The following is a 26251-nucleotide window of genomic DNA, read 5'->3' on the forward strand; positions in this document are numbered from 1 at the left end:
TCCACTAGAGCAGCTTGCTCCAAGCCCCATCCCACCTGGCATTGGCATGATGTGGCACAGCCTCTCCTCCATGGAACAGCTTGTGGGCTCCATGGGAGACAGCATCCAGCAGTGGCAGCCCTGCTGGGACGCGAGGAATGTGTGCCAGCCCACCCCCAGGGCAAGGAAAAGGGAAACATTTGCCAGTTTGTGGGCTCAGAGTCCTGCAGTACTCCAGTCGTGTGGTCATTTGCTGCAGTGGCCAATGCCTTTCTTTGCCACCCAGACAGAACTGAGGTTATCTTCTTTCCTTGAAACTGCTGGAGATCTGCCATGGGAAATGCCTTTCTTTGATCTGGATTTTGCCATGATCCCGTAACTTATAATTACACTAACTCTTCCATTCCAGTGAAACCCGCCCCTTCCTTTTGTACCCATGGCACATGGGATTTTTGGAGAAACCACTGAGACTTGCAGAGCAGCTCCATGGGCTGCTGGGGTGGGTTTTACCTCCTGAGTTTGCCCAGATGTAGCAGAATTACTCCTTTTCACCTAATTACCGTTCCATAGCTCTGTACTGAGTTGGAGGAAAAAATTCCAAAAGTGCAGGAGCACATAGCTGCTTCTTTTATTATGGTGAATAAAATCACCTAGGCCAGCTGAGAAGGTTTGTAGCCACCAGCAGATGTCATTGCAGCCAGCACAGCATGGTACATGTCAGGTGAGAACAGAGGCACTGCAGGTATTCAAATAATACCCAGTGGAGAATGAAAATAAGAAAATAAATCATGTAATTGCTGATTGCTAGGTAGCTCATTCTTAGATCTCTGGTAGCTCATTTGTAGTAGATAGACGTGAGGAATTAAATCCCACACTACAATTTGTTTTCTGCTGAATAATTAAGATTTATTAGTCCCAAGCACCAATTATAGTAATTTAAAATACTTATACTTTTTTTTTAATGGAACATGCATGTGGATTTTATTTAGTGGGAGTAGTTGGGTCCTGATAACCTAACGAGCCTGAGGATTAATGAGGAGGGCTGGTGAGGGGCTGATCCACCCCATGCTCCAGTGCTGCCTCCCATGCTGGGCTCTCTGAGGAGAGGTTGAAACTGGGTGAGCTTTGAGGTCCCTTCCCACCTAAACCATCCCAAGATCCTTTGATTTTGTGATTCCTTGGTGCAGGAGAGCCTTGGCATGCATGTCTGGGCACGTGTTTGCCTAGATGTTCGTGTGTGTGCACGTATTTCTGCCCTTGCTAACCTAAGTTTTTAATGCTCATGGGTTTCTGTGCTAGTGGCTACAGGATGGCAGACAATACTCCTCTTTAAATCAGTGGCAAACTTTTCTGTCATAAAGACAAAATAATGAAAAAATGCTCATTAGCCTCTGTATCTGAATAATTTCCCCACTCCCCTTCTTTCTCAGGGGTCAGCGAGCAAACAGGTAGAGAAAATGCCTGAGCTGCCTGTAAGACCTTGGTCAGTCACTGGTAGTTATTATAATGCCCTTGCACCAAATCTATAGAAATATTTTATGTAAAATTTACTGTTACATGCAATATTTACTGTTTGCTTGGTGAAGACCACAAGCAGAACTGAGTCTGCTGAGTTCCATCTTTTTCAGATTCAGGAGATAACAATTCTCTACCCTAAAATACACTTCACAGTTAAGAAATGCAATTTCTGTTAAACTACTGATCCAGATATAGCCTTGTACACATAAGAGACAGTCAAGCCAAGGCAGATGGATGTGATGGTAAGAGAAATGGACTAAAGGCAGGGTTTTATGGCTGGTCTCCTCGCAACACAATGAACAAGTATTTATCTTGTGGGAAACTCTGGCTCTTCATACTTCTACAGTCTGGGAAACTCTGGCTTTTCTACTGTCACTGGTGAGGCTGTGCCTCAGATTCTGTTTTGTGTTGAGTTTGGGGCGCTCACTCCAAGACAGACATTGAGATGCTGGAGAGTTTGCAGAAAAGGGCAGTGGAGTGGGGAAGGGTCCAGAGCACAATTCTGATGAGGAGAGGGGCTAGGGAGGCTGATCCTGTACAAAAGGAGGCACCTTCTTGCTTTCTACAGCTCACTGACAGGCAGGTGGAGCCAGGTAGGGATCCATCTCTTCTCCCAATAAACAAGTGATAGGACAAGAGGAAGCAGCCTCAAGTTGTAGAAGGGAAAGTTATATTTAATATTGGGAAGAAATATCCACCAAAATGGTTGTCAAGCCCTGGAAGAGGCTGCCCAAGGCACTCAGGGTGGAGCCACCATCCCTGGAGGGATTTAACAAGCATGTAAATGTAGCTCTTGGGGACATGGTTTAGTGGTGGCCTTGGCAGTGCTGGGTTAACATTTGGACTCGATGATCTTAGGAGGCTTTTCCAGCCTAAACGATTCTGTGATTCAAGACCCGAATGAACACCTGCCAGCACTGGAGATAATGTTGTGTTCTTGGCCTTAGATGAGATAAATCAGTGGGGAAACTTCATTGACTTTGGCACAGGCTGTATCTTACTTTCAGTTCCATGAATCTAAATTGTTAATCTTTTGCTAAAAGCGTTTGGAGGTGCCCCAAACACTTCAGCTGGGGACACACAGAGTCACCTGTTCTGAGATGGTGTTTCCTTATGAATCCCATCAGCTGGGTCTCGGCTCAGCTTGGGGATTTATTTCTTCAGAAAGTCCCAAGTTGCTTTATGTCCTGAAATAGAGGAGAGAGCCAGCCAGAGAATTAAAGGGAAGATGTTATGTTAAGAATGTGTTTTAAGAAGAAATTTCTTTATCTGTGAAGCACCTCACTTAAAACTGAGAGTTATAAAAAAGTGTAATTCTCTGTAATCCATAGGAATTTTACCTTTTGATTTCTAAGGAGCTTAGATGCTGGCCAGAAGATAGATGGGCTTATTTTTTAATTGCAAACTTCACTGGGAAGAATGTAAATCCTAACCCAATGGCAATAGTGTTTTAATTGTTTTTTTTTTCAGCAATCCACGGGTAATGAAAAGAACTTTTACTATAAAAAATGCAATACTAATATAGGATTTAATCATGTGACAGTGTCCTGAAGCAAGGACTCTTCTGCCTGTGTATCATTGTCCTGGTGGCAAGAAAAGCTTTCCATTCCCAGATTCTTTCAAAAGCAGATGTGGGACACATGGACTTCCTGCTCAAGCTCTAAATAATACCTAAGCTTAAAAATGTCACTATGGGCATGTGGAGGTTGTATGCATACAGGTGTGGTAGATGGTTTGGGTTTTTTTAGTACAATCAATGTTCTCTGTAATCTCTGTTCCATCGTTCAGCAAATACAGCTGTCAGTTACTGTAATAGATCAGAGACCATGACAAGTTTAAAAAAAAAATCTGTGTTACAAAATGACCTGCAGTTAAATAGCTGATCTCTGGTGCTGGTTGAGTTAGTCAATTATCTGGTTGGGAAAAAATCTATGGCAGAAGCTTCATGTTATCAGCCATTCTTCCTTCTTGAAATTTTTTTCTTCTTTTCATCTAGATGGGTGCAAATACTGGGGCAGTTGTGGATCTGTTTGCATTTCATGGAAGCAGCTGGGGTTTTGGTGGCACTGTGGTGGCATCGCTGGGGGCTGCTGGTGCAGGCAGACCTGGCACCTGACATACTGGGATGTGCTGGGACACAGCAGCTGCTTGCCTATCAGCCACCCTGGTCCCTGCCTCCCGTGGGACTGACTCCATACACACCCTTGTGTTTGCTCAGTTCTGCTTTGTTTAACTTTTCTGGAAAACCTTTTCCATGGAGCGCCGTGTCGCGGCTGACCTCAGGGCAGGGCGAGCTCCCAGGGCAGGCTGTGTCGGAAAACAAGTCTGACCTCAGCCAGCAGAGTTGGTACTTTAACATTTCTGCCCTTCTCCACCTCTGTGCAATGGTGATAGCTCCCTCTGGGGTGATGGGAGCAGACACTTCCCTGGGGCTGCTTTCCCCAGTCAGGGTCTGGCCACAAGGACCCTCTCTGTGGTCAGCCAGGGGGACAGCCCAGCAGAAGATTGCTCTTGCAAATGTCACCAGAGATGAGAATCAAAGAAAGGTTTGGGATGAACGTGGCTTATGTCTGGGTCTTCTGCCTCCTGGGAAGGTGAGTGCATCCACCAGGACTCTGTCATGCACTGAAACTTCTCCCAACAAAACTGTGGTGAAGTTTGGTGCAGCCTATGAAGAGTTGTGGATTTTCTAAGAAAAGTAAATGGGGCCTTAAAATTCCTGGCCCCATGCAGTCCTGGAGCAGGTGATAAGCTCCCCAGGAAGAACTGCTTCATTAGAACCCTACCAAGCCCTCACAGGTTTGCTCCTGTTGCTGCTTGTATTCCCATGAACCCCAAACTCAAAGCAAAACCAAGGTGAAAGAGAAAAGTTTCATCAATTATTTTTCTCATCAAAACCATATGAAATTTTGACTTCCTTATTTTTTTGGTGTGAAGTCTTTCATCAGTCCTGCCTTGTGAAAGGATGATTAGCCAGTGTTAAAATGAAATCCAAGACTGGGAACATTTTGGGTGGTCTCTGGTTCTGAAGTGACAGTTTTTCACATCTGACCTAACCAGGTTATCCCTGGGTCATTGCTGACAGTCACTTTCATAACACCATAGCCAATAACTGATGGGAACTCTTGGTAAAAATATGTTGAGAAGCCAGCCTAGCCATAGCAGGATTCATTTATTATTTTTATTTTAGCATAAAAAACAAAGTTTGCTGCTTTTATTAATAGGCCAAGTCATAATCTTCCATTATGGCACCTCCTACTGTATTTGACTGTAGCTGGAAAATGAGACTTTCATCCAGGCCCTGAAGTTTGGAAACCAGCTCCCTCCAAGCTGCTTTCCATACTGAGACACAAAGATGAAAATAATCTCATGACCATCCACTCCTGTAGTAAAATCTTGTGCAATTAAATCTATGAATCTCAATACCTGAAAAACAGGATTTGATGACACATGACAAGAGCTGAGTTAAAATATGTATGACTTAGTACCAGCACAGTGGGTAATCTTTATCATCACGAGTGTGGAGAAGATGAAATCAAGGCATGGGGTGGGGATGCACAGCACCAGAGTTACCTCATATATTCCCATCCCTCAGCTGAACTTCAGTTCTGAAAATGAGCCCCAGAAGTATTTCTGAACAGACAATTTTTTTATTTTAATGGGAAAAGATCTGTAAGGACACTTTGTATGGAGTCAGGGGTTCCTGTGGTGCTTAGTGCATCACATCTCTCCTGGCTTGTTGTGAGCAATTAGGAGATTGAGGCAGCAAAGCTGTATGTTCCCCTTCAGTCTGAGTCCAGCTCACAGGGTCAGACCTCTCCATCCTAAATTTCATCCAGGAGCCTCTTCCCCATGCTGCTGAGGCTACCAGGATTAGCTGTCGAGCATTTAAACTGCTCCTTGTTTTACATCTCATAGGAGGTAACATTTAAGGAACTTCTAGAAGTCAAGTGGCAGGACAAGATTAATTAGGATTCCTTTCTAATCCTAATTACAATGATATTTGCTTCCCACGATAGGAGTTGTTCATTATCATATGTATAAGTTTGTTTCTTTAGTCTGTCTGCTTCCCTCTCCCCGACAAAAAAAAAGGTTAAATAATATTTAATATGTTTTTGCAGTCATTAAAAAAAATCAACTCTTTTTAATCTGGTAAAAACATCAGATGGGCAGAGGAGAAACCCATTCAATTCCCTATTAATTTCCCTTGCTCTCTAATTATATGCAAATCCACCAAGCCCAGGTTTTAATTCAGCTGCTCGCATTAAGAGATCAGAGGAAGATTCAAAATGGGAAAGCAGAGTTTGACTTGTCATCGGGGGCTCGTACGAATTTGACTGCAAGATAAATTCCACATTTTAATTAAAATGTTTATTCCGCTCTGCACAATAATGCTTGCTTGCTTTCAGAGGAAAAAAAGGGTATTAAGCATTAAAGGAACTAATTCCTCCTATCAAGAAAATTAGGATTTCTCCCAGGCAGACACAGGGTATCATCCAGGATTAGCGGCTGTAGCATTCTTTGTAAACATGTCACCCTTGAAAGTGAGCAACAAGGAAAGCTGCTATCGCCTCGCTGCTGCAGGGTGTCCACAGAGCATCCCTTTGGCTCCAGAGGGGGATTATCTTCCCTCCATGGCCCCCACAGAGCCATTTATCTGAAAACTGGGAGCTAAATGTGAGTTAGATTAGGATAATGTGGGGGTGGCAGCGGGCAGCTCGCCTCTCTCCGTGCCAGCATCACCAGGGGGGTTTGGGGTCCCTGTGGGGAGGGATGGTTGGCAGCACCACTGCTGGGGAGGGGTCTGACATGTATCCCCACACTGGGCTGGAATGATGCTCTAGAGGGACAGACCCTGGGGAAGGCTCAGAGCAGCCATGGTTCATTCCTTCCTGGCCATCCATGTTGGAAATGAGCTTGACATTTATATAAATTTGAAGGGATTTCGCCAGAGTAGAGAAATGCGCACTCAAGGAGGATGATAATCTTACATATTGCCATCCCTGGTTGTTTTGACTTGTCTGTTACCGGATTGTGGCATGGGCTTGGACATGGCCACCTTTGACATGGTAAAACACTTTCCTTTGGTGTCATCTCACACTGTGAGTGTGTGGCCTTGGCCATGGATGCCATGGGAGAAAGCTCCCTCTGGACAAGTCAGCAGCATTACAGTATCATTTTTATTTTTGCTTTTATTTATTATTCCTGTTATTACTATTATTTTTTCACAGCATTGTCAGCAAATTGGGGATTTCAGGCAGTGTGAGAAACTTGGGTTTGTTCTCTGCTTCTTTCAGCCAGTGATGTTGTCAGATAGTGAGATCTCCCCTGAAGATGAGCTGTGAGACTAGCAGATTTAAAAAATGAGGGAAGAGGAAGAGGGAGAGGGAGAGGGAGAGGGAGAGGGAGAGGGAGAGGGAGAGGGAGAGGGAGAGGGAGAGGAGAGGAGAGGAGAGGAGAGGAGAGGAGAGGAGAGGAGAGGAGAGGAGAGGAGAGGAGAGGAGAGGAGAGGAGAGGAGAGGAGAGGAGAGGAGAGGAGAGGAGAGGAGAGGAAAAAGGTGAAAAGAAAATAGGGACTACAGTGCTTGCCAGGAAGGGATGACAACTGTCCCTTCGCAAGCCTATAGACAAGGGGCAAACATCCTGTGATAGGTCTCCTGGCACCAGCAGGATGGTGTCAGCCATGGTGGCCTTGCATCCTGGCACTGCTGTGATGTGGAGGGGCAGGTTTCACCCCTCTGATGTTTGGTTAATCGAAACGTCTTAAATCACATCACTGTTTTTGAGGGGTTGTGTTTTGTAAAACTCCCCCACACACTTTCAAGTACATGGGCTGGTTTTGTATTTGTTATAAATGGAAAGGGAAAACACAGCCAGCAGCCAGGACCCCTCTCCTCATGCCCAGGGATTCTTTAAGCAAACATTTGCCTCCAGAAAACTGCACAACACTGGCACCTGGAGGGTTCTTGTTGCTGGCAGATGGCCCCAGAAATCTTGCAGGTTTTTCCATCTGCTGCTGCAAGCACATCCCTGGAGAGGAGGGATCTTAGAATCACAGAATGGTTTGGGCTGGAAGGGACCTTAAAGACCATCTCATTCCACCTCCACTCCCATGGGCAGGGACACCACCCACTGGACCAGGTTGCTGCAAGCCCCATCCAAACTGGCCTGGAACATATCTGGGGTGTGGGGCAGCCACAATTTCTCTGGGAAACTGGTGCCAGTACCTCATCACCCTCAGAGGGAATAATTTCTTCCCAATATCTAGGGATGTGACAGCCAGGTGCCAAAGCCTGCTGAGTTCAGATCCAGCACAGAGCTGTGGATGGGGTTTGCAAATGGCTTTTCAAAACAGGAGAAAATCCTTGAAACGAGCAGCAACAGGGGTCACAACACAGCTCTCACAGTGCAGACCATCAGTGTTTCACCAAACCTTTGCACCCTGAGGTTTGGCTGGCCCTAGTGCTGCCAGGCAGTGGACACCCCTGCTCCTTTGGGAAATGATGTCTCAAGCCTGCCCACAGGGCAAGCCTTGCCTCTGTGACACATTTTTGTTCTGCTTTCCTCCCTTGCCCTCTTGGACATTTTCCTGATTAATTCTGGGTACTGGACCAGCTGCTTGCCTTTGAGAAGTGGAGTGAAATAAAGGAGGTCAGATACTATCAGCCTCCACAGGTCAAATGGGAGCCTTTGCATTCACAGCCTCAAGCATTACCGGTAACTCCAGGGTTTGCAAGTTCTGATTCAAATTCTCAGAACCACAGGGCATGATGGGGACAGAGATTTTTTTTTTTTTTCTGTGTAGCCCAGAACACCAGAGAGCCATTAACCAGGGATGGATGTTTCAGAACAAGCTGGGGGTTGATGCAGCCCCAGAATGAAATTGCTCTGTTTTTTGGGCAATTTTTGGGCAATAGCAGGGGTTTGGTGGTGCAGTGCAGCCTCTGGGTTATATTGCCCCAGCATTTTGGTTCCATGAAGCCAAATGGCACCTCTGCCTTTTGTGGCTCTGGCACACTGGGACTGGAGGGGTGTTGCTATTCCCTCCTGAGCAGATGCTTTGAACATCACAGCAGGAGCATTTCCCAAGCAAGGCAAGAATTGCATGGGGACACTTTCTGCAGGTTTGAGGAGGCATCTGAAGTGGGGTGGCTGTTCTGCTGAGTGAAACTGTAAACATTGTGTAGTGATGTCTAAATTTCTTTTTTTTGAGGCTTCCACCTCTCTGGTATGTGGTGTAGCTGCCTCCACACTTGTCCTCTGTCACCCTAAGAGAGCAACCTCTGAGAGGGACTTTTCATCTTTATTTTTCCATGCCTTTTTTAATTTTTTAAATTTTCAGGAAGAGCCACCTACATCTTTCTCTTAGAAGATAAATACTTGAGAAGTGAAACGGCTCTTCCTGTGCCCGTAAATGGTGAAAAGCTCAGCTTATTTCCCCTGCAGAGTTTGACTGAAAAATAATGATCATTATTGCTTAAAACCAGAAACCAGCAGCGGCACTGAGAAATTTTGGAAGGTTTTTAAGTTCTTTCCCTGTATTTCCCCCATTGCTGTAAGTGTTCAAGGGCAGGTTGGATGGGGCCCTGAGCAGCATGGGCTAGTGGGTGGTATCTATCTGCCTGTGGCAGGGAGTTGTAACTGTATTATCTGTAAGATCCTTTCCAAGCCAAACTGTTCTGTGATTCTGTGATTTGTCCCCAACCTGTCTGAAACTTGGTCACCTGTCTGAGAGCTGGGACACAGGAGGTGTGAAATGCCAGGGAAGTTGTTCTCTGATGCACATCCCACTCACAAGGGAATCAGGATCAAGGGAGATGAGTTTGGCCACTGAGGCAAGCACATCCCCTGGAATGTGCAAGGAAGATCAGGGCTACCCAGGTGCCTCATCAGCATTTACAAAGCAGAGCTGGATTTTAAAGAACCTGAAAGAAATCAGGGAGAAAGGGAAGAATTGAGAGAATTAATGCTCCATCAACCACAAAATGTATAGTGCAGGGGTAAAAACCAGAGTGAGGGCAATGTTTGGATAAAAACCTGAGCCAAGACACCATTTGCCTGTATGTGTGATATGTCTCTTAAACCAATCAGCTCCTTGTTGCAATTCATATGCAGAATTGATGCAAGAATTAATAACTGGAAATTATTCCTTTCCTCTCCATCTGACTGCTGCTCATAAGCATGTCAGGGCCAGCCAGAGGTGGGGTGCACATGGCAGTGGGACTCTTCTGGTCTTGGGGATGGGGTCTGTGGAGGAACCCTTGGTTGTGCTGAGGATAAGAACCAGATTCATCTCTCTGTGCCACAGCCAAACTGATTGACCTGGGCAGTGGCCAGGAAGATGCTGCTGCTGCTGCTGCTGCAGCCAAAATGTGTCTCTGCTGGAGGGGTGCAGGGCTGGATGAGGGCAGTGCCTGAGCATGGGTGGCTTTAACTTTCCCTGTTTCCTCTGCGGCAGCGGGCTGGGGCGCTGGGACTGCAGCAAAAGTGAGAAAAGAGAAAAAAGTGTGCTGAGCTGAGAAATGAGTCAGTGCTGCCTTTGCCTGCGGGCTGTGAGGGCTCCGGGCCCGGCGCGTGCAGCCAGCACCAAAAACAGCCTGCAGAGGGTCCTGAGGGGATCCTTCATCACAGCCAGTGCCACAAACGGCCTGCAGTGGGTCCTGGGGGGATATTCCATCACAGCCAGTGACACCAACAGCCTCCAGTGGGTCCTGAGGGGGTCTTCCATCACAGCCAGTGCCACAAACGGCCTGCACTGGGTCCGGAGGGATCTCTGATCACAGCCAGTGCCACAAATGGCTTGCAGTGGGTCCTGGGGGGGAATTTCATCACAGCATCTCCTGCTGTAGGACCACGGGGAAACGAGGGGCCAAGGTGTCTGCTGACAGTCTGGGGCCCTGAGCCTGGAGGTGTTACCAGAACTTAGTGTGCAGAGCTGGCTTTGAGTCATGGGCTCTTGTGGGTCCCCAGTGCCCCAAGTGACAACCTTCCCCTGGAAGCCCTCCTGGCATCTGGTGCTGTGGCATGTGCCTAATAATATCCTTAATCATCAGTCACAGGGTGGTTTGGGTTGGAAGGAACCTTAGAGATCATCCAGTTCTAACCCACCTGCCATGGGCAGAGGCACCTTCCACTGGACCAGGCTGCCCAGGGCCTCATCCAAGCTGGACTCATGTCCCTGATCCATCCCTGATGATTTGCTAATTTGGATTGATTGGAGGATAAAGAGCAAAAGGCACAGTGCCCGTGGTCACAGGTAGCTTCCCCAGCAGCAGTGCATGCTTGGTGCAGCCTGCTTGACCTTATACCTCTTTCTGTGGCACGATGACTAATTTTGCAGCGAAGAGGAATTAATTCCTCATTGAATCAGCAGCAGCAAACCTTGGTAGGTTTTGTTTTTCACAGCCAGCACATCGACTCATCTCACTCTCTCTGAGAAGTGATGTCAAAGCAAACACGGATGGGGCAACTTGGGGCTGGACTGCAGCCTGCAGCTCCTGTGCTGCACCCAGGCACCCACACAGGGCAAGGGAGCACAGGGACCTGCTCAGAGCTCAGCCTGACATCTGAGCTGAGAACAGCCTTAGGGGATGCTCCCAGCAGCCAGACACAGAGCTCAGCCAGTGACACACAGGGCTCTGGGACTGCCAAAACCCTGCTCTGCCATGGTGGTGATGGCCACCAGCATGGCACAGCTGCCAGCCCCAGCTCCCTTCCCTTGGCCAGGCCCTTTGCTACACACAGGCCACTTCTGGGCTGGTCCTCAGCTCTTCATTTCTCTGTCTTTGGGGCTGGCAACGTGGGAAAATTTGAAAGTGATGTGAGTAATTTCACTTGACTGCGGCTCGGTTCCCCAGCGACGCTGGAAACCACAGCGCTCACCCTGGCCACCAGCTCCTGCTGCTCCTGCTGCTCCTGCTCCCTGCAGCCTGCTCCAGCCTCCCTCAGCACAGCCAGGGTCATGGGCCACCAGCTCCTGCTGCTCCTGCTGCTCCTGCTGCTCCTGCTGCTCCTGCTCCCTGCAGCCTGCTCCAGCTTCTCCTCAGGGTCATGGACGGGGCCACCAGCTCCAAGGGTCACAGATGGGACCTTCCTCTCCCTGCAGGCTCCTGTGCACCCATGGATGGACAGTGGCTCCCCCAGTGCAGAGTTTTCCAGCAGTTTGAGCTCTTGGGATGTTGGCTGATGTTCTGGGAGCTGTGGTTTGTGCAAGGCAGTCAGCACTCCGGTATCCTGCATGGGGAGCACAGCACCCCTTGAAGTCACATCCCCAAAGGAAATTTTACCGCGTGAAATTTAACATTTTTCACTATTGGAAGGGGCAGTAGAGTTAAACTGCTTCTTTTTAGTTCTGAATTGTCTTCTACTAGAAGATTACTTAAAGTCATTCCCATCCATAAAAGCAGCAGTGGAGCCCAGCACTGGTGGGATGTTGGGATCCTCAGCAGCCCCCAGGCAGTGTGGTGTGACCACCTCTGCTTTTAACAGCTGCGTTCAGTTGTAGCAAGGAATGCTTCTCACAGGTTACAAAACATCCTCTTTTTTTTCCGTTTGCTTCTTTTCCTAAACTGATCCAAGCAAAAAAAAAGAAAAATTTTTTTTTTTTTTTCCCTACAATATTTTCAGAGTTTAAAAGTCAAAGAGTTTTATCAGCCATGGAAATTTTTTAGTTTGATCATTTCACTCAAATTTTGACTTTTGGCCTTCTATGCTACATTTTTTTAAGGTTAGCTTTAAAGTTTAACAGAAAAATTCTCCATCAAACCAGCAAAGTAAAACTACTCATTTTTAGCGTGTCATGACTAAATAGGTAAGTCTTTAAAACATTAATTAAAATGCTTGCTAACACAAGGTGCTTTCCAGAAAATGTTTGATTATAATCTCATACCATTCTCTAGTGAAAAACCCACATTTTGATTAAAATCATTGATAGTTCTGATCAACCCAGCAGCATCCCAGCAACTATAACCCCACTGCTTCGTGTGGCCAGAGCATGTGTGATGGAAATTGGGAGCAAAGGCAAAGGATGCTGAGCCTGATCAGGCTCCTTGGAGCCCAAATACACTGAAACCCCAGTGGTGAGGGTGATCCTCACATGCAAGATCCACTGGGTTTGCATGTGCTCAGAGGACAGAGAGTTTTCTGTCTGGCCTTGAGATCCCATCACAATCACACACCCAAGCTTGACTGGGGAGATCTAATTTTGCCTTGCCAACAATTAATCTTTCTTAATAATTATTGCTACTGTCTTTTCTCTTTGCTCCTCCAATTACCTCTGGTTATTAAAGTCACATCTTGGCTTCAAGAAGGGATCTTCTTCCCTCATAGCATTGGGTTTTTCAGTCATTTTCAGGGAGGTTGGTGGGATGGTTGGTGCTGGGAGGGGGATGCACTGAAACATCAGTGCCTGGCTCAGCACACAGGGGAGGAGGGGGCAGTGCTCACATGGGAGCTGAGCACTCAGAAGAGCTGCAATTTAACAAATTTGAGAGAGGGGGGAAAAAGCCCTCCAGGGTTGCAAACCCCATCCTGCTGCTCCATCCCCTCTGGAAATGCCATTCTGCAGTTGCTGTAAATGTGTCTCCTCGTTTCTGCACAAGGTCGTGGCTGCACAGCTCGTTCCCCAACCTGTCCTCAAGGGGCTGTGCTGGAAGAGGTGAGGCAAAGCTGTCCCTGGAGCCCCTTCAGGTCCCCCCATAGCTGCTGAAGGACAGGAGGTGACACATTGGTGTTGGGGCCATGATGTTTGGCACCAGCAGCGTTATTTTTGGTGGTTGGGTAGTGAGCAGCTCTGTCACTGCAGCTCTGGGCTGTGTTGAAACCCAAGAGACAAAATGAGATGCTTTACCAAACCACAGCACAGCCCCTGTGATGTCCTGAGCAGCAGCACCCTCTGTCCTCCCTGGGGACCTTCTGAGGGAACACCAAACCACTGCCCTGTGTCATTTCAATCCTCCTGGGACAAAACATTTACATCAGGGCAACTTTATGGCATGAAACATTGTCAGTTGCTAAGTCCTGGCTTTGAAAAGCCTCTTCAATGTTCACATGCTGCAGCTGATTTGCAGGAGCACAATCTAGACCTTGCAAAAAATGGGGAATTGATCCTGTTTCTCTGGCATGTGGATTTCTGTAAGCCAGGTATGGTTTCATAGTGCAGCTGGGGGAGACCAGGAGTTGCAGTCATGGCCATGGGCCACAACCATTGGCAGCTGCAGCCTTTGAACCAGGATCAACATGGAGTTTTTCTCTATTTCTCCATATTTTTGTGCAGCATTTCCTTCTTCCCTTAATTCTGGGAGATCGGTTCCAGTAACAAACTCCCTAATGGAGGATGTGGATAGGGGGATAAATAACCCCTTGCAGAAATTTTTGTCTCCTTGCTGGCCATCCTTCTCCACCAGATCTTTATGGCTTTAGAGAGTAGAGAAGTTTTTGAGTGAGGCAAGGGCAAATGTAAAAGGGTCATGGGGAAGGCAGCTCTTCTTACTGGTGCAGCATGTTGTTTGCCCTCTGAACTGATGGAAAAACTGAATAATTGAGCTGCTTGTTGTACCACCAGGTTACCCCTGGACTGTTGAATCTCAGAATGGTTTGAGTTGGAAGGGACCTTAAAAATCAAACCTTCCAATCCCTTGTCTCCTGCCTTTGCTCTGAAAGCTGTTCACAGTCATCAGGCAGCCAGGCTGGCTGCTGAATGGTGCTGTGCTTTGGATCAGGCATGAGGCAAATGGGAAAGAAAGATCTGCCCTACTTTGAACAGAAGAAATGCTTGAGTTGAGGTTTTCAAAACAGCTCAACATTGAGATTGTTCTGCTCCAGTGTCATGTTAGAATGTACATGTAGAACTGCATATCCCTCATTTAGGCTTTGTGGCTCTTAAATAAGCTAAACCATAGCTAATTTTAGAAATATCACTGAAAAGCTCTTCTTCATCTCATTTCATGGCTGAGAATAGAAAAAGCTCAGAGCTCCAAACATGTGTTTAACTAAGCAGGAACCAGCCCAGTGCTGCTCTTGATGGGAAAACCACATAACCCATGGCCCTGCTGCAGGACAGGGATGTGCCACACCAGTTTGTGCTGGGAAGGGGGATTACATTCCCAGTACCCCACTGAATGCAGTAAATCTACACCTGTTAAGCACCAGGAATTAGGGTTTTCATTCATTCTCAAATGCAAACCTGCGTGCCTCTTGGTTTTTATTTGCATGAGCAAACCTTTGTGGGAAAGGCAGATGTAAAGCAGCGTCTCCATCAGTCTGTTTTCTTTTCCGCTTCATGGGTTTCCTCCTCAGAGCAGGGATGCAAAACACAGGACTTGCCCAGGGTTCTCAGTGCACTTGGAGCAGCCAGAATGGATCTAGGATAAGTTGATCAGAGCCACTGTGTATTTCTGTGCCTCCCTCACCAAAGCCAGCCAGAGCTTTGTGCTCATTCTGCCTGAGCAAAATCATTACCAAAGTGGAAGGCACCAGTGAATTAAGTCCAGAGATCCTAAATGACTTGTCAAAAGTCACACAGCAAATCATCTGTAGACATCCCAGTGAGACTGCTGAAAACTGGCTGGCATGCCCAGCTCCTAGCCCCTGGAGAGCTGTCTGTGTGCTCCATTCCCAAACTGACCCTGTTCTGGAGTGCTGTTAGTCCTGGTTTCTTTTGTGGATTTATCTACCTAACATTCCACCACCAGGATGAAGTCACTTTGGATTTAAAGGCAGCCATGGGCGAAACTGGGCATGTAGGAAACAGCACGAGACGCTCGAGGCGAGGAGGCTGCGTAGAAGGCAGAGTGTCTGTGTGTCTGTGTGTGCTCCTTGCTGCTGTGCAGCTCTTCCAAACAGGTTCCCCTCTCTCTTCTCCAACACATAGGAGGACTTCCTGTTGTGTTCACCAAAAAGGGCATTTTCCAAGGTGTTGGGCTCTGACAGCGTGCTGCACATAACCAGGAGCAGCTACAAGAGGAGACAGATTTTTATTTGCTTACTTTTCCTGGATTTTTTGCATCTCCAGCATTACCTCAGCTCCCTCTGGTCCTAAACCAGTACTGGAGCTCAGTCCAACAGGGATTTCAGCCCAAGGGCTAACTGATGACCATGTCCTGTTTTCAAAGACATTACCCTCAGTGTTTAATGGTGGCCTTGGCAGTGCTGGGTTAGTGGCTGGACTTGATCTCTATAAAGTCTTTTCCAACCTAAATGATTCTGTGATCTTGTGTCTGTCCTTGCATGACAGCCCTGATTAAGAAAGCCTAAACATGACTTCCACAGTGAATATGAAGGATTCACTGTGAAAGTTCAGATTTAGACCCTGTGGTAGTCCAGGACAGAGAACAAGAGCTTTGCATTGGGTAACTTGTAGCGTTCATCCTGGAGTAAAAGATACTGGAAATGAATGGAAAAAAAAGTTCTGAACTCTGAAAACTCCAAGCTGGTTTGATCTGTTTTCCACTTATCCAAGAAAACATCTCCAGCTGTTTTCCCTGCTCAGTTTATGGATTAGGTTTTGGTGGTTTTTTTTTGCAGGATGCTGCAGTGTTTGTTTAGTAATTTGTTTAGTGTTTGTGTAGTGTTTTTAGCTATTCCCAGCCTTGCTGGCATACAGCAGGACTGCAGAGGGCACTGGCTGTCCTTGCTGGTGGATCCTGATGGTTTCTGAGTCCTGTCCATGGTTGTGTCTTGCAGTCCAACAAAGTTCCCGTGGTGCAGCCGTCGCACGGAGTGCACCCGCTCACCCCGCTCATCCCCTACAGCAACGAGCACTTCAGCCACGGCTCCCACTCCCCCCACCTGCCTGCTGACATCAACCAGAAACAAGGTAAGGCCACCACCAGGACCTCTCTGCTGGGAGGGGGCTCAGCTGGAGACCACTGAGGCTGGCACCCTCCTGCTCCCAAATCAATGAGAAAAATCAGCACCTTTGGTCAGCTTAGCAGGAGAAGCTTGTTTTTAGTTTATTGGCAATGCTTTGTGATCTGGCTGTGAGCAGTTTGATACCAAAAGTGCCAGCCCTGCTGATGGAGTGTGCTCAGTTCTCTGTACAAGCTGTCCTGCACCTTGAGACCACACCAGAGCCTGCACGATAATGCACAAGAGTCAACCAGAAAATGGAAAGTAATCTTTCCTTTGACTCATACCCAAACTGCTGTCAGGTTGTCATTTTGAGAAAATAAATGCTTGAAACAGGAAATATTTTGACTAAATGGGATTGGTGTCTGATAGTTGACTGGACTGTGACATGTGTGTCCCCCTAGCCACATGTTATGTGGTTGTCACCTGGTTTGGCTTTTTGTGTTCCTGTGTGAGCCCAGGCTGTGTCAATTGGCTCATGAGGCTACAGAGGAAAGTACAGTATGCTGAGGTTAAACCCTCTGAAATAAACTGTAAATACAAGTATGTGTTGAGGAATTCACCCCAGCCCATCATTCCATCATTCTTCATGGGTTCCTGGCAAACTGAGTGTAAAATCAAACTTTTCTCAACCTTACCTTAGTGCAGAACATCTGTTCAGATTACCCAGTTTTTTACACAAACCTGAGCTTGATTTCACAGGAAAGCAAAAAAAATCTGACAGTTTTTTGTCAAGCTGCATTCAGGAAGGAGGACAGTGCCAAAACAGAGGCACAAAACCAATTGTTGTGATGAGGGCAAAAGCCTCCATCCAGGAGTGATCCAAGTGGTCCCAGAGGCATCAGCTTCACCAAGTTAACATCACTGATAAAACAATGGGTTATTGAGGATGCTCTTGGCAGGAGGACCCACTGAATAATCCCTGGTCTGAACCTAGAGGCCACACTCTGGACTCATCAGGGATGCTGATGGTGGGGTTTAGGTCTGGAGGTCACATTCTGGACTCATCAGGGATGCTGATGGTAGGGTTTAGGTCTGGTGTAAGGGATACTCAGGCGCATCCTGGGTGTCTTCCAGGCAGCACACTGCTTGTCAACCATCAGGGCACAATAAACTCAGCAGAAAAATAGAAAGAGTTCACAAAATGAACCTACTGAAAGCTCAGGCAATGAGTTGAGTCTGACAGAAGGTGTGCAGGAAGGCAGCCCAGCACCTTCCCTCTTGCTGCCTTTGCTGCACCCGGCAGAGCTCTGCCCCTCCAGGAGCTGCCTCCTGGCACTCACTGTCAGCCTGGGAAACCTTAAGTGGTACAAGAAGAGCAGCTCACCCAAGGGCAGAGCTGGTTGTACCCCTCTGTGGAGGCTACAGCTGGCACTGGAGCAGTCCCTGAGCATTCAGCTCTGCAGTGGGTCAGTCATTCCTGGACACTGTCCTTGGGCTGCCCACCTGGCCCTCAGTGCAGGCACTGTCCACATTCCCATTTGTCCTGTGCTTCTACAGACACAGGGAGTCTGTTTGTCCCAGAGACCCACCTTGTGCAAGTCAAGGCAAGGTTCAGCCCACAATGCTCAGCTGGGTCCTGCCTTTGTGGTGCAGCTGTGATCAACATGCCCCATGCCTGCACTGCTGGGTGAGGGTCTTCTCCTGTGTTCATGCAGATGTGCCCCATCTGTGTTTTCATCACTACCCCCACCACCACCCAGTGTAAGTGCTTGAGAGGCACTCTCATACTCATTCTCCCAGCATCCCTTTAAAGTTTCTCACAGTAGCCCAAGGACACACAGACCAGGAAATACAAGCAGGAATTCTGAGTAAGTGGCTGGTGGCCCAACCACTGGGCCAGCAAGAATAACTTGTGCTCTGGCTTATGCAACTCCTGTTGTTGGGGGTGCAGATCTGAGGACATTCCATCAGCTGCCTTGGGCAGGCCTCGTTTTGTTTGACCCTCCATGGGCCACTGAGTCCCACTTGAAGGAAATCTTGTACTAGGTTAAAGATTCCTGTCAGGTCAGTTATATATTTATTTTAGCTGACTCCTAATAAAATGCACTTGGTATCATTCCTAATTAATAAGGGATCATTCAAACACCTAGGAGAAAAACCCAGTTGCAGCTGCTTGTAACTCTAACCAATTTAGTCCATGTGTTTGTCATCCAGGATGGCCACTGGATAATCCCTGTTCCCACGTTTTGTCTGAGGTTCAGTAGCAGCCATCACTACCCTGGGCTGCTACCAGAGCTCAGTCCCTGCACCCCTCCAGTTCCCAGTCCAGGGGTCAGCTGGGGGCCAGCTTTGCCAGCAGCACCGTGGTTGTCTGAGTCCCACCCACAGCCCCAGGCAGCACAGGATGTTTTCCAGCCCAGCTAGGAAAGGAGCAGTGCTGCAGCCCTGTCCCCTGGCCATGCTGCTGTGCCAGAGGCTTTGAAGATCACACAGGGATTCCCCATGCAAAGGGTGAATTCCCAGCTGGCACCATACCCACCTCCATAGCTCCTTGGCATCCACAGAGCTGCAGAACAGTTGTTTTGAACTTAAATTGCCTAAAATTAAGTTGGAAGTGATGCCTGCTGGAACATCCCCACTGCTCACGGGGGGTCCTGCAGATGACTGATGGAGAGGGAGCCCAGGAACGGCTTTGACCATCCACTGAACACCTGAGTGGGCTCTCTGGGAAAGGCAGAGGGATGCCTGGAGTCAGCCAAATCCTTAGCAAAGCTCCTTGGCCTCAGGGTGGCATGGAGCAGCTGTGATGCTTGTGCAAGAGCATGATGTCTCCTCCACCCCCCCCTTATGTCTGTGATTTTGCAGCAATGTGGATGCCCCACCACATCCCCACAGAGGGAAGCACAGGGAACACCACCCTGCAGATGGTTATTTCATGGGGCTGTCCACAAGTGCCCAGAGATGGAGCAGCCAGGGGGCTGGGAGCGAGCTGGGTCACCCAGGGAGTGCAGTGCCACGTTCAACTCCTCTCCTTCTCCTTCTTGCAGGAGTGCACCGTCCTTCGCAGACCTCAGACATCCCTGGTTTCTACCCCCTGCCCCCCGGAGGAGTGGGGCAGATCACACCGTCGATGGGATGGTGAGTGAGGGACGGCTCACTGAGCCCGCCCACCTCTGCTGCTGCTCCCTGTGACCTCCACGGGGCCTTCCCCAGCTTCTCCCCTCCTGTGTGCTGTGTGAAGAGGGAGGAGAATCCAGCCCTGTCTGTCCTGGAGGTGGGAGCAGACCCGTGGAGAGGCTGAAGGTTTCATCCTGGCTGAGGCATCCCTGGAGAGGGGTTACAAGCTGCCCAATCCAAAACTGCCTCCTGCTTTACATCTGTCTGTGTGGATTAGGGAACCCAGAGAGAGCTTCCTACCCATCCCTCCTGATCACAGCAGAAGTCTCTTTTTTGAGTAGGAGGTAATTTTCTCCCTCACTGGACTTTTCTGCACAAACAGTGCTTTCCCTGAGCACACCACCAGTATGGAGTAATCCCGTGGGATGCTCCATCTGCCAGGCCCTGGTGTTTCTTGGGATCTGACACACTGGGAAAAAGCACATCATGGCAGAGACCTGCCAGGAAGCAACCCTGATACCCACAGCGTGGCCAGCTGGTAACCACTGCCCCAGCTGGCATGGGAAAGGAGAGACCATGAGCTGGAGCACTCCCAAAACGTACTCCCTGCATGGGCCAGCCCTGCAGATTATCCTGCAAAGCACAGCCTGCTGGTAAACCTGCCCTGGGGACACAAGTTAAAAATACACCAGTGTGTTCTCTGTGGTCATTGCCACTGGCTTTTGTCCCCATGACCATGAGCACACTGAGAGAGCGGGTCTGGCAGGTGCTGCCATGTGGGCATCATCACTCCTCAGGTTAATGTTTATTCCCTGCTGATGATGTAGGGACATGGCAGAGGCTGGCAGGGAGACTGGTGGCTGCAGGTGGCAATTCAGGGTTGCTGGGATGAGGAGAGGGTGCAGGGACAGTGGCCAGATTCCCCCAGTGCCAGTGGATAAAACTCTGGCAAAGCCCAGCAGAGAGCTTCAGGTACAAGAACCTATTACAGAGTGGGAAAGGGGAAGCTTCTTAAAGCACAAAGTAAAATGTTAGCTTTTGCTTTGTTTTGTTTATGAATTTCATGTTCCAGATATTTAACCACAAGGAAACAGAGAATGAGGCCTTTGATACAGAGTCTGGCTTCAAAGAGATTACATTTTGCCTTCTGTGCTAAATCTGCTACTCTTGGGTGATGATTTAACTCCTCATATGATGTGATTCATCCTCAGGAAAAACAAGGACTGGGTGACTCTGCTGTAACATGAAAGGAACAGTGGGAGTGGGGAGAAAGGAGCCTGTTTGTCAAATGGAAGGTCCATCTGGGTTAGGATGGTGCTGTTCAGACAGCCCTGGGCTCATGAAGGGAGAGCAGTCTGGTTTTTTATGGAGATTTTGTGGGGCAGTTGAGGGTAGAGAGAGCTTTCATGGCTGAGAGCTGCTCCAGCATCCTTGGGGTTTGGCATCCTCCTGCAGCCTCATCAGATGGCTTCATTAATGGCTTCATTAATGGAGCAGATATGGTAAAGCAGCAAAGGGCCTGACATGCAGAGAGCAGCACCTTGAGGCATGTGTGTCTAACAGAGTTTGGCTCGTTCTTTTCCTTGCCTGGAATGTGTGGAAGAGCCCCAGCCCCCCCTGTGGAGTGCCCAGTGCTCAGCTGAGGCTCAGCACTGCTGTGGGTGGCTGCAGGAACACTGAAGCCTGGCAGGTTCATGGCAGCATCCAGGGACTGTGTGCCAGGGATGGGTGTGCTGGGGATGGTCATGCCAGGGATGCACCCCAGAGAAGCTGTGGCTGCCCCATCCCTGGAAGTGTTCAGACCAGGCTGGATGGGATCTTGAACAACCTGGGCTAGAGGAAGGTGTCCCTGCCCACGGCAAGGCGTTGGAACTGGATGATCTTTAAGGTTCCTCCCAACCCAAACCATTCCAGGATTCTGTGGTTGTGCTGGTGCCACCAGGGAGCTGCCAGGCCAGGGCAGCCACACATGGGAAGCAACTTTTCCTCCACAAGCTGGCAGGCAGGAGCTGGGCACAAACTGGTTTTGCTCTCACCGAGCGCTTCAGGAGGAGGAGCTGCAATCACTCTCTCTGTAATTAAGCTGGGATGACAGTCAGATAAAAGCTTCCAAGAGTCCAGTCAAGTGAGTTTTGCTTATGGGAGCCTGGCAGTAAACATCAGCCAGGAACCTGCAAATCGTGTCACTCACCTGTGCCCGGGGCCAAGCTCAGTGGTGCCAGGGCAGCCTCGCCTCCACCATCCCACAGCCCTTTCCTGAGCCACCCTCCCATCACCAGCTGATCCTCTGCAAACAGGCTGAGAGCTGGGGTTGTTCAGCCTGGAGAGGTTTCCAGGGAGGCCTGAGAGCCCCTTCCTGTACCTAAAAGTAGCTTAAAAAAAGAGGGAGAGGCACTTTTTATATGGGCAGATAGGACAAGGGAGAACAGTTTTGAAATAAAAGAGGAAAGTTGGATCAGATGTTGGGAAGTTTTTTACACAGAGGGTGGTGAGGCCCTGGCACAGGTTGTCCAGAGACATTGCAGCTACCCCATCCCTGAAGATGTTCATGGTCAGGTTGGACAGGGCTTGGAGCAGCTGGATCTAGTGGAAGGTGTCCCTGCCCTTGTCAGGAGCTTGGAATGGGATGAGCTTTAAGGTCCCTTCCAACCCAGACCAGTAATTCCATGGTATGGGCTGCAATTGTGCACTCCCAACCATCAGGGACTGATTTTGCAATTGCTTTAATTTTCATGTCAGAGGGACTTTGGATGAAGCTGCAAGTGCCTGACTCCATTCCCATCCCAATACCCCAGCCCCTGGAGTAACCCAGGTCTCTCCTGGATGAGCTCCAAGTGTTTTCTCGCCCCTGGGGCAGCCGTCTCCACCTTCAAAGGCTGTTTGGGTTTCCCGGTGCTCGCTGTTTGTTGGTGTGTTTATACACCCGACATCTGAGGGGTCGGAGAGGGCTCCTGCCTGCCAGGGTGTAAACAGCCCTGGCTGCCTTTCCTGCAGACACATCCCACAGATTTCAGTCCAGCCAGGAGGATTTCAGACAGCAGCAGGAGCGTGAGCCTCCTTCCTGCCTAGCACAGCTCAGGGCTCTGATGCTGCCCTGCTGCCATTATTCCTTTTCAGGGCAGAAACTTCTCTTTAGCCCTGAAAAATCCCAGGCATCCAGGAGCTTGGGTCCTTCACAGTGCACCCCACTTAATGATAAGGGACTTTTTATGGATTTTTTTTCATCATTAGAGCTGAAAATAGGTGGTTTAGGTCCTGGGTTTAGGTACAGCTCTGTGCAGCCTGGCCAGAGGAGCACAAGTACCAGCACAGTTGTGAGCACCCCATTGTGCCCATCCCTGGAAGTGTTCAAGGCTAGGTGGGATGGGGCTTGGAGCAACCTGGTCTAGTGGGAGATGTCCCTGCTCATGGCAGGGTGGGTTGGAATGAGATGAGCTTTAAGCTCCCTTCCAACCTAAACCATTCTGTAATTCTGTGATCTCCATGTGCAGTTTTAGGCAAGAAGCATCTTTTGGCAGGTTTGCAGAACAATCCAAGGTATTTTTGAGCTATTTCCATATGAAAATGCGGGGGTTCCCTTGCTGGGAACAACAAGGAACTTCCTGCATAGTTATTTTACTATCTCAAAAATCATTTCCAGCCGCAGGTCTGATACATGTCTGGTCCCCAGTATGAAACAGCTTTCAAAAAGAATGCAGGACTGAGATTTTGGCTTCTTTAAAACTGACGGGTGTCCTTAAAAGGGTGTGCTGAGGAAATCAGAGCATTCCTGAAGCGCTAAGGCAGGGTAGCCACCTTCTCTCCAGGCTCCAGGAGTCTCCTGTGCTTGGGGCATCACAGCATCACAGAGTAGATAAAGTTGGAAGTGACCACAGTGGGTGACCTGGCCCAGCCTCCCTGCTCAAGCAGAGTTGTTCCAGAGCACATGGCACAGGATTGCATCCAGGCAATCCTGAGATATCTTCAGTGAGGGAGGTTCCACATCCTCCAGTGCTTGGTCACTGCACAGTAAGGAATTTTTACTTATATTTATCCTCCTGGTGCAGCTTCTTATGCACCATACAAAGAATCTGAGCAGGCTTTAATTTTTTTTTCTTTTTTTTTTTTTTTTTTGTCACACTGTGCTCTTTTGAGCAACTTCTTCTGTACAATAGCAACATCTCCTGATTTTTCAGCATGCCTCTGCACTTTGCATTGTTACCAGGTAAACTCAGAGCTGCAGCATTAGTCAGTACCAGGGGCAGAGGGGTTCAGAACTGGATCCTTTGTAGGAAGGCCCAGGTTCTCTCAAAATAACCCCCAAAGCCCACACTGCCCCTCAAGCCTAAGGGACACTGAGTGTCCATCCACCCAGCCAGGAGCATCAGTGCTCTGAACCCATTAGCAAAGGGTATCTTTAGGAAACACCCGTGGCTGTGGATGCTTTATAGACTCTTTCTTCCTGATCCCAGGCAGAGCCAGTCTGTCTATCCGCTCCCGTCATGTGGATTTAGACAGCCGTACTCGTCAGCGCTTTCTGCTGGGGCTTCTTTCTCCAGGTGAGTATCAGCTGTGGCAGACAGGGCAGCTCAGCTGGTCGTGCAGCTTGCAGTTTGTGCAGCAGGAGCTTGCAGCAGACCACAGCCACCCAGGGACAGCCACGGGGACAGAAGGCACTTTTAGGCAGTGTCTGGTCCAAGGGGTGCTCAGGGGAGTATTGAGGATGAAGGGTGCACAAGGGTTGGGTTTTATTCAGCAGAGCTCTAAAGAGAGTCAAAAACTCCAGCCTTCAGCTCAGCACTGGGAAACGGGGTGGAATCCATGGCTCAGGACTTTGCTCCGTGTCACTAACCCTGAATGTGTCCCTGCTGCCACCAGCGCTTTGCTCTGCAGAGATGGATCTGATTTACCTGGTCTTAGCTTTAAAAGCAGGACAGGAGGGGGCAGTGATTTGCTGCCCTCCCATCAGAACAAGCCATTTCTGTGAGATACAAACACAGCTTCTGCCTTTGGGTGAGCAAAATGCATCCCCTGTGGATGGGAATCACTGAGCCCAGCTCTTCCAGGCGTGCTGCTGGGCAAAGCCCTCCTGGTCCCATAGGTTCACCAGGGCCATATCAGCTTCTGCTTCTGCTTCATGTTGTCCTGAAGGGCTGTTAGTGGAGATTTCCCACAGGAAAACCATGCAACCCTTGCTCAGGTGAGCCCTTAGCCACACAGAAACCTGGATCTATGCAACCCTCGATCCATACAACACTTGATCCATGCATGCCTTGATCCATGCAGCCCCTTAGCCTTGCAGAAGAGGGAAGGGAGGGCTGCCAGCCCTCCTTTCTCATGACGTATGACCCATGCACAGCTTCAGAAGTGAAGGCAAGAGGAGCTAACGGTTCCCTGTGGAGCCCCAGCAGCCTCCCTGAGCTCCTGCCTGCAGGATTTTGGGGTGGATTTTGCAGCACTGCTGCTGCAGCCGAGAAAGTACACCTGGCCAGATAAGGATCAGACTGTGCTGGTGGATTAAATTAAACAGCTTTTCTTTTCGTGCCAGCATATCTAATGAACAGTTCATCTCCCATGGGCAATTCTGCCATCTCAAGCTGCAGTCATAAAGTGGCAAGCTTGGCAAAGCTGACTTTGCTGGCTTTATCCTCCAGAACTCAGGAGAGAGCTAATGAAGCCTGAGAGCTAATGAGACCTCTCATGATCTCAGCCCATGTTGTGGAGAGCATTGCTTAGGCAAGGTGCACCTCCTAGAGTTGCAGTTGGGTTCATGTTCAGACTTAGTCTATTTCTGTTAAAAGAAAGGTGTGGGGTGGTCCTAATCTCTCCCATCCAAACCCAGACTCCCAAAGGAGTTTGTTGTTCCTTTCTGCAGTGCTAATGAGATAGTGCAACAATAGAGACCTGAGCAGCTGAAACTGCTGGGTGAAAGCACCCTTGATCTCGGCCAGGCTGGCTCCTGCTGCAGGTGGCTTCCCTCACTGTGGCACTGGATCCTTTCCATCCACGTGCCCACAGCTTGACCAGCCATGCCATAACGGTGACCCAGGGGTGGTGGGCACTGCCTGCCCCCCTCCAGCCTGGCAGCACTGTGTGCTTTCCATGTCCTCGCTTTCTGTCTGCTTCGCCACGTCAGAGCGCGCTCCGAGGGACAGCGTGGCTGCCTGAGGGATGCCCTGGCACTCTGAGGGATGCCCTGGCTGCCCAGTGCCCCAAGGGATGCCCTGGCACTCCAAGGGACATCCTGGCTGCCTGGCCCCCGCCGTGTCCCCACCTGGCACAGCCCTCTGGCACAGCTCACCTGCTCTCTCTTGGAGCCTCCCAGCACAGCTCACCTGCTCTCTGTTGCAGGTTCACTCACCCTCTGATGCTGGGCTCTGGCATGCACACCACCGGCATCCCGCACCCCGCCATCGTGCCCCACTCCGGCAAGCAAGAGATGGAGCACTACGACAGAAACATGTGAGTGGGAAGTGCTGGCTCAGCAGCAGCAGCTCCTCAGCACACATTTCATCTGTCACTCTCAGTTCTCACACAGGGGGAGGATGGATGGACACTGAGCTGTGCATCTGAGGAGCAAATCTCAGCCCCCCCCCACCCACCTGCTCGTGCTGTTGGGTTGTTTTGGGGTCGAGTCTTCTGCTGGCTCTGATGCTGAAACCCCCTCTTTTGTCCCACCAAGGAAACCTCAGCCAGAACCAAAGAGAGAGAAGGAAGCCAAGAAGCCCACTATTAAGAAGCCCCTGAACGCTTTCATGTTGTATATGAAAGAAATGCGGGCGAAAGTCATCGCCGAGTGCACCCTGAAGGAGAGTGCTGCCATCAACCAGATCTTGGGCAGGAGGGTAAGAACTCATGGGGCCACTGT

General features: G+C 49.2%; 1 protein-coding gene across 2 annotated transcripts in view; it reads left to right on the plus strand.

The window, feature by feature from the left end:
- Positions 1 to 26251, plus strand: part of TCF7 (transcription factor 7) — a 72130-nt gene that overhangs the window by 34333 nt on the left and 11546 nt on the right. The window contains exons 4-8 of one of the 2 annotated variants that reach the window (XM_059483754.1): positions 16180 to 16312; positions 19335 to 19425; positions 23856 to 23942; positions 25735 to 25845; positions 26066 to 26228. In XM_059483754.1, coding sequence (XP_059339737.1) covers positions 16180 to 16312; positions 19335 to 19425; positions 23856 to 23942; positions 25735 to 25845; positions 26066 to 26228 — 585 coding nt within the window. The remainder of the gene's footprint in view (positions 1 to 16179; positions 16313 to 19334; positions 19426 to 23855; positions 23943 to 25734; positions 25846 to 26065; positions 26229 to 26251) is intronic. The other variant, XM_059483753.1, reaches the window with a different exon arrangement.

This window comes from Ammospiza nelsoni, chromosome 16 (genome assembly GCF_027579445.1).
Source record: "Ammospiza nelsoni isolate bAmmNel1 chromosome 16, bAmmNel1.pri, whole genome shotgun sequence".
NCBI lineage: Eukaryota > Metazoa > Chordata > Aves > Passeriformes > Passerellidae > Ammospiza > Ammospiza nelsoni.